Below are 8,848 nucleotides of genomic sequence, written 5' to 3'. Positions count from 1 at the left end.
GGGGCCCCAGGCTAAGACAGACATGGGGCCCTCTGAATTGAAAAGACAACTCATAAAAGAGACCCATTATACAGATACAGAAATAATAATAGGATAGACATACATTATTTGTTCTACCTTTTTTCCCTCTCTTCTTCTCCCATTTCTTTCTTATTTCCTCTCTATGTTTTCTTCTGTCCCCTTTTCTTTTCATATTGGCAATGTGCTCAGCTGTCTTTTAATGCTATCTCACAAGGAATTCATTTTTTTTCTAATCGCTAAGCCCATTGTAACTTAGCTGATTGTGCCTCCCTGTGTTTCCAATAAGGCAAAAGCAAAAGAAAATAACTCAGTCCTGCTTTTCCCTGTAGACAAGCTATGATCTGTGTATCTGTTCTCCATTTTTATTTGAATGAAATAATAGCAGCATGAATCAAGACAGCAGACAAGGGAGAGAAGAGCAGAAGGCAGGGGTTATGGACCTGCTTGCTCTGGAGAGCAGAGTTTCATGCTTTTTTTATATGTTGTTGCCAAAGTCTGTAGTAACAAAAAAAGTCGCTAGATTTGGTACTAGGTGCTTTTTTTTTTTTTAAATTTAAGTGCTAGAGGGGTCTGAAAAGTCGCTCCTCTGAGAATTCTGACTTTTTTGTTGTCATAATTCAGTCAGAATTCTGAGAAAAAAGTCAAAATTCTGAGATTAAAGTCAAATTTCTGAGAAAAAAGTCAGAATTCTGAGAAAAAAGTCAGAATTCTGAGAAAAAAGTCAGAATTCTGAGAAAAAAGTCAGAATTCTGAGAAAAAAGTCAGAATTCTGATTTTTCCCCATACTAAACTGAAATAAAATGTAAAAATCAGTTAACTTTATTTTTTTCCAGTGGCCCTAATCCTCTTCCGTAGTAATGTGAAGTTACGCTTTCTGTGATATTTTTAATAGTTTGTATCATTACCTTTTGTAATGTATAAATGCTGAATATAGGTTGAATAAAAAATGATATTTGTCAGCAAACACGCCCTCAGGTCATGAGACTGGCTCATGGACTCTTATTGTGGTGCATGCCGGGAAATGTATTTTAACGTTGTACGTTTCCATTGGAGTCATGGTTAAAACCGGTTCACAGAAAACTTCGTTTCCCAGCAGCGCCTCTGCTCCTTCCGAACGATCACTTCCGGACAGAAAAATGGCACAGATGAGCTCTGTCAAAAATCGGTTATGTCGTGTTGTAAACAATTTTGAAAAGTATTATGATTGAATTGGAATATTGGCTGCTTCAGGAGGCTTTTAGTGAAGTCAGGGCGTTTACCTAAACTATAGCAAAGTCAAACTTGGTTATACGGAGCTAAGGAGCTTGTTGCCATCAAAAGACTGCAGGTCAGTCCCCCTGAATCAGCCTAACTGCTGGTAACCCATGATAGTAAATAGTTTTTTACTTGGACCCTTTGTTGAAATCCTGCTTAGGCAGAATATTTCGGTGGAAAATTTGCGATGGAGGAAGTCGATAAGATCCTTATTCATGCTCTCAGACAAGTCGGAACGTAAGTCTCCATTCTTTCTTGCTTGCTTCCTTTCTACAGACGCGTTAACAGGAATGTAGCGATATTTACAGCTGAATGTTATACTTTTGCCCCACAGTGAGGTAGGTGAGAACATTGAGCGAGTCGGCCAATTCACCAGTGAGCTGATCGTGGAGGCGGTGGTCAGATGTATCCGGGTGATCGATCCGGGTCCCGGCGGCGTGCTTCCCACCACCCTGCCGCCGGGCATGTCTGCCCGCTTCAGAGTAGGCATGAGTCTTGCCCAGGCCTGCCAGGTAAGATCTTCAGCCTCAAAATCTGTTTCCAAAGGGTCACAAATTAATATAGGTCTGAAGAAATTATATGTGCAAAAAGAACCGGTGCCTATTGAGCATATTTGATTGTATTGCTTATTGTTAACTAGCTGGATTTAAATAAAAAAATCAAAAAGACACGACAAAGAAAAGCTAAGCAGCATTGTTAAGAAATATCCTAATTTACTTTTAAATCTTTTTATAACTGAAGTTCAGAATGAGCAAAACTTAGTCTATGCTTTAGGAAACAGTGACACTCGTTGAGTCTCTCTGATGCAAATGCTTTGTAGAATCTTATAAATATCTCTCTGCATCATCTCCAATCATTTGATGTAAACAGTTACAGTTTTCTTGATTGTTTACTCACATTACTGAAGGAATGCCTCATGTTCTTGGAACTCTACACAGAAATAAAAAAACATACACAATGGGCAAAACCCCTCATTCCTCCTGCAAAATGAAACATTACTTTCAAAACAATGTTTTTTTTAATTTTCTCAAAATGGTATTTTGTTTTCAAATGACACACAAACTGTCATATGAATAGACATTCATAAGAACCAGTTTAACACTGGTGTGCTCAATAAAAAACACTTCTTCATTCATTATAATCACCTTTTTTTGTTCAGTGTTGCTCTTACTACAGACAGTACATACATAAGTGCGCTGTAACATTTAAAAAAAATATTGTGTTTATACTCAGAACACAAAAATACACAGTAACAAAAATATTTTATTTGTCCCACCAAAACAATGTGCACCATACCATACATCCCTATCTCAGCCAAGACAAAGTTGTACATACATTACATACAAACCAACAGAAGAATTTACTGTGCACATTTATGCTACGTTCATACTGCAAGCAGCAGAAGCAGCAAAAACGTGCGTGCTGCTTCATTTTTGATGCTTCTACAAGTTTTGTTCTGATGCAGTGCTGAAGCCCCTTGGCTGCTCTAGCTGTGCGGTCGAAAAGTGGATCTGATGCGTGAGCTATCCTATCCTTTCTTTGCCTGTAACAATGTTATATATTTGCTGCACTTTATCTGTGCAGTCAGTTCATCAAGATTATGATCCTGCCTTAAAATATTATTTTGCTGTGAGCAAGGATCAGACCACCGTACACTGGCGATGCTCTGTCACTAGGAATCCCGTTCAACAGCTGCCTCTGGCCCATTCGCCACTTCACCGTTTTCGCTGTGGCTTGGAAGGCGTTTTCCGTGTACGTAATCCAAACTGCAGGCACGAGAATAATAGAATCGAACATGTTTTTCCGTCAAATTTCAACATTTTAAGTTAATTTTAAGCCAATTCCTAGACAAAAATCACGCGAGAATGTGTACAAAACAATAAAAATGGCAGCGACAACGCTTTTGGGTTGTTTTTCTTCGAATATAGGTGATTTTTGAATGATTATGCGAATAAAATGATACAGAAACACAGGTACAATAGCGCTTTCTAGCTTGTTTGTCGTTTTGGTAACTACATCAAAGTTACCGCTAGGTGGACATACATCACGCCATCTGGAGGAAAATCACCCGGCTTTTTCAAATCACGCGAGAATGTGTACAAAACAACAAAAATGGCGCCGGCAACGCTTCTGGGTCGTTTTCATCGAATGTCGGTGATTTTAAAGTAATTTTGAGTGATAAATAATTTATTTTTTTGCGATCATTGCACTTGCCTGGCGGGCAAATGCAATGAAATTTGTACTCTCCCAGCAATAAAAACATCGAGCCCTGTGTGATATATCCAGCCCTTCTACATGAGACTTGATAAAGGTTGAAACAAACTGGCATCAGAACAAGAGCATGTTCCAAGGACTTTTCATTACCTGCCCTTGCAACATCAGACCTTTTTCCAGGAATATCAAGATAAGTCATATCTAAACCTTTTATTTAGGCATACCTATTGAACAACCAGATATCAATCGGGTCCTAGTTCCTGAGCTGAGAACGGGTCATAACCATTTTCCAACAAGGCAAGGCAGAGCCTATTTATATTGTCCATTCCCCAACAGACTCCTTATATTGCAAAGCTTACTACACTGTGTGCAGAATTAGTAGGTAAATTAGTATTTCGACCACATCATCCTCTTTATACATGTTGTCCTACGCCAAGCTGTATACACCTAAAAGCCAACTACCAATTAAGTAAATCAGGTGGTGTGCATCTCTGTAATGAAAAGGAGTGTGGCCCAATGACATCAACACCCTATATAAGGTGTGCTTAATTATTAGGCAGCTTTCTTTCCTTTGGAAAATTCACAATCAAACGGTTCATGGCAAATAGCCAACAGGGGCACAAGAAGCCTTTAGAAAAAATAACTCCCCATGAATTGAGAGGGATCAAGCGTGAAGCTGCCAGGAAACCATTAGCCACCAGTTGTGCCATATTTCAGAGCAGCAACATGTCTAGAGTGCTGAGATGCACAAGGTGCTCAATACTTAGGGACCTGCCCAAGGTAAGGAAAGCCGAAAAAAGGCCACCTTTGAACAAGATACACAAGACAAAACGTCAAGATTAGGCCAAGAAATATCTTAAGACTGATTTCTCCAAGGTGTTTTGGTCTGATTAAATGAGAGTGAGTCTTGATGGGCCAGATGGATGGGCATGAGGCTGGATCAGTAAAGGGCAGCAAGTTCCTTATCGACTCAGATGACAGCAAGGTGGAGGTGGGGTACTGGTACTGGCTGGTATCATCAAAGATGAGCTTGTGGGACCTTTTTGGGTTTATGATAGTCAAGATCAACTCCCAGACCTACTTCCAGTTTCTGGAAGACACCTTCTTCAAACAGTGGTACAAGAAGAAGTCGCCATCATTCAAGAAAAACATGATATTCNTATCCGGATACAATACTCGTTTTTAAAAGTATCGATACAGTGCCACCACCAGTGGCACCTAAGTAGTCATTCATCTAAAGTGCAGAATAGAGGAAAATGCACTTTCAGAACACTGTGTGATTGAATAATTCTGTGCACTTTTCAGTTTCAGACTTTTTTCTGTAACAGCTGCAGCTGCTGAGAATTATTTTTTGTTTTTTGTTAACCGGTTTGGCTAGTGTCATTGTTATGTGTACAAAGCATAGCCAAGGAAGGAAGGAGTTTTTTATCAAGCTTGCTTAATACTGTACACAGTATACAATCTCAAAATATTGTTCTTATTGTTTATTGTATTTATTTATTGTATTTTAATTATTAATCAAAATATTTCTTTTGAAATTTGGAGTTTTTATCCTTGTGGTATCGAAAATGGAATCGATTATCCAATATTTTCTTTAGTATCGGTATCGAGTTGAAAAGTTTAGTATCGTGACAACCCTAGCTCCGTCACATGCATCAAAATACACCACAGCGTGGTTGGCCAGAAAGAGTCTAAAAGGAGAATAAACAATGACATGGCCACCTTGATCACCTGATCTAAACCCCATCAAGAACCTGTGGTCCTTCATGAAATGTGAGATCTACAGGGAGTGAAAACAGTACACCTATCTGAACAGTGTCTGGGAGGCTGTGGTGGATCATGCACGCTATGTGGATCACAAAAAGATCAAGACACTGACAGAATCTATGGATGGAAGACTTTTAAGCATCATGGTGAAGAAAGGTGGCTATATTGGTCACTGATTTGTTTTTGTTTTGTTTTTGAATGTGTCGCAAATGTTTATTTCTGAATTTTGAGTTATTTTGATTTACCTGGTGAAAATAAACTAGTGAGATGGATATATTTTTTTAATGTTATCTAATAATTCTGCACAGTAATATTTACCTGCATACACAGACATCCTCATAAAAGGGCCAAATCTAAATAAAAACACATCAAGTTCCAAAAATATGAAGCTTTGATATTAAGGAGTCTTTTGGGTTGTTTGAGAACACAATTATGGCCCAGTAATAAAAATAATCCTCAAAATACAACTTGCCTAATAATTCTGCAGTGTATGTGAAATAACAACTTAGAGAATAATTGTATTTTGTCTTGTCTCACCTTTTCATGACATTCAGCATTTCAGCTTAGAAAATGACAAACAGTATGACTTCAGTATAGGAGTAACATTTATTTCACCCAAGGAAAAACACTACATATGAAGCTACAATTTTCCATTTAGCAGTTTTCACAAACCCAAGGTGAGTCCTTCCTGCATTTACATGTATTCTTTGTGCAGTGCACACAACGCTAAGTGCTGTGGTTCCTGTTGCACAGATTGCACACCTGGCCTGCTTATAACAACAATGAAAAAATCTCAAAAAATACAGTTTGGCCCATCTTCCGAAAGTAAGAGTTGTAGTCTGAATTAGATGAGGTTATCTATTTGTGCTACAAGTTTGGTGGCACTACAATGATCTTTAGTGTAATTATTGGCTATTATATGCTTATAATAACAAAGAAAAAAGACCAGATTTGAACTGCTTACCACTCATTCAGTAGAACAATCACCATTAAAAAGTAAGACCATGTTTTATATGTTATTGGCTAGATATTGGCAAGTTATTGGCTAACCAACTTAAAGGCTCCAGTGCCAAACAAAATATCTCCAAAATTCAGTTACCAAGTGACCATGTAACTACAGATCACCTACAAATTAATTAAGCATTCAAGGACTTTTATGCCACCCCGGCCTCCTCCCACAGTCCAAAAACACGACTGTTAGGTTAATTGGCTTCTCTAAATTCTCCTTAGATGTGAGTGTGTGAGTGAATGGTTGTATGTCCTGTTTGTCTCTTGTGTTGCCCTGCGATGGACTGGCGACCTGTCCAGGGTGTACCCCGCCTCTCGCCTATTGAGAGCTGGAGATGGGCACCAGCACCCCTCGGGACCCCAATTGGGACAAGCGTGTCAGATAATGGATGGATGGATAGACTTTTATACCCAGTTATACACTTCAGAATTTGGAGCTGATTGTGATAAGATCTTAGGAAGAAATTAGAAGAACCTATATCCCAGGCAGAAATAACACTAGCTATTTCTTCGATGTAGTCGGGTAAGTGTACGGGCCCTCATGACTTTCCTGCAGAATTTTAAAAGAAATTTTCCTTGATGCTTTCCCCGTTCTTATGTTAATTTCTCTCAGAATGCTGCCGACAAGGTTCCCTTCCTCCTTCATTTTCTGAGGCGTGTATCACTCTTATTGCCAAAAAAGATAAAGACCCATCTGAATGTGCCTCTTATAGACCTATCTCTCTTTTGAACACAGATGCTAAAATTTTAGCCAAGGTCCTAGCGTACAGATTGGAGAACCTACTCCCCACAATCATAATCAAAGACCAAACAGGCTTTGTTAAGGGCACTTTAACATAAGACGACTGTTCAACATTATTTACTCTGCTTCCCGAAGATGTCCCTGAATGCATTGTTTCTCTCAATGCAGATAGGGCATTCGACCGTGTTGAATGGGTCTACCTATTTACTGTGCCAACCAAATTTGTTTTTGGTCCAAATTTTACTTCATAGGTTAAACTTTTATATTATATCCCAGATCCTCAATTTTCACTAACTCCCAATGGTCAAGACGTTTCAGTTTGCATCGTGAAATCTGTCAGGGGTGCCCCCTCATTCCCTTGCTCTTCAACAATTCTCTCCAACCGCTTTCTACAGCACTGCGCTCTCGTAAGAATATATTTGGTATCTGGAGAGGTCACACAGAACACAAAGTTTCACGCTCCCCCCTGTACTGTCGCTGCTCAGTCAGTTTGGTAAACTTTCAGGCTATAAATTAAATCTTCGGCATCAATAATGAAGCACATTGCTTAAAACTTGGCAATTTCCCTTTCAAAATTAAGAACAACAAATTCTCCTACTTGGGCATATTCGTGACAAGGAAGCAGAAAGATCTTTGCCATTTCCTTATAACATTGTTATATCAAACTAAACAAATCTCAGCACGGTGGTCACCCCTGTCAATGTCGCTTGTGGTTCAAATCAACTCTATTAAAATGACCATTCCACCCAAGTTTTTATACCTTTCCCAGGCCTTACCCCTCTTTATCCCTGGATCCTTTTTTCAACTTCTCGATTCAGTCATTTCTTCATACTTATGGTGGGGTAAACAACCATTTTTAAACAGGAATTAACTTAAAAAAACCAAGGCAACAGGAGTCTCGCCCTCCCAAATTTTTGGTTTTATTATTGGGCTGCTAAAATGTGTTGCCTTGCATTTTGGTCCTCCTGCTATGGCCAGTCTGAGTGCCCTGACTGGGTGGCAATGGAGTTACAGTGTAATGATGATTTGTCAATTTTTGCATTCCTCGGGGTCCTCCCTTCCACTTCCCCCACTCAGTTCAATCAGGAACCCAATGGTTAGACATTCTCTAAAAATTTGCGTCAAACTGCCTTTTCAAACCATCCTGTCAGGACTCTGCTTTTCAAGAATGGCACAGGAAAGGGATCGTACGTTTCAAAGATATGTTCATAGACAATAATTTGGCATCATTTGAGCAGCTTAGTGAAAAGTTCAACCTCTCTAAGTATAATTTTTTCAGATATCTTCAGGCAAGACATTTTTGACCTTTTCTCAAACGACCACAACAGTAGCGGAACTGAGTATTGTTGACACTGTCATCTCTATAGACCCACTTAAAAAAAGGCTAATTTCGGCTCTGTAGGGCAAACTTTTGGATATTAGGATTACCCCTACATGTAGGATCAAAACGGCATGGGAGTAGGACATTGGTTTTCCTATGTCAGAGGATACTTGGGGTTCCATACTCAAATTGATTCATTCAACCTCCCTCTGTGCATGGCACTGGTTATTTCAGTTTAAAGTGGTACAAAGGGCTCACATTTCAAAATCAAAACTGTCTTCCATATACCCAGCTGTAAGTCCATATTGCGTGAAATGTAATTATGCGGAGGCCTCTCTCCTTCACATGTACTGGTCCTGCTCAGTGATGTTAATTTTACCAACCATTTTTAAATTTAGTTTTAGTTTTAGTCCAGTTTCATCATTGCTTGTTAGTTTTTATCACATTTAGTCGACATCATCCCATTTTTATTTACCGTATTTTCACGACTATAAGGCGCACTTAAACGTCTTTTTTTCCCT

At 39.0% G+C, this 8,848-nt stretch overlaps 1 protein-coding gene across 3 annotated transcripts in view; it reads left to right on the top strand.

The window, feature by feature from the left end:
• Positions 1 to 1,129: 1,129 nt before the first annotated feature.
• Positions 1,130 to 8,848, top strand: part of ccdc22 (coiled-coil domain containing 22) — a 70,271-nt gene continuing 62,552 nt past the window's right edge. For 2 of the 3 annotated variants that reach the window (XM_015400123.1, XM_015400125.1), the window contains exons 1-2: positions 1,130 to 1,512; positions 1,610 to 1,787. In XM_015400123.1, the coding sequence (XP_015255609.1) occupies positions 1,463 to 1,512; positions 1,610 to 1,787 (228 nt within the window). In that variant the 5' untranslated portion in view covers positions 1,130 to 1,462. The remainder of the gene's footprint in view (positions 1,513 to 1,609; positions 1,788 to 8,848) is intronic. The other variant, XM_015400124.1, reaches the window with a different exon arrangement.

The sequence above is a fragment of the Cyprinodon variegatus genome, unplaced genomic scaffold (genome assembly GCF_000732505.1).
Source record: "Cyprinodon variegatus isolate N-32 unplaced genomic scaffold, C_variegatus-1.0 Scaffold1075, whole genome shotgun sequence".
Lineage (NCBI taxonomy): Eukaryota > Metazoa > Chordata > Actinopteri > Cyprinodontiformes > Cyprinodontidae > Cyprinodon > Cyprinodon variegatus.
The sequence above is the reverse complement of the archived record's forward strand: the minus strand, read 5'-3'. Positions and strand labels throughout refer to the sequence as shown.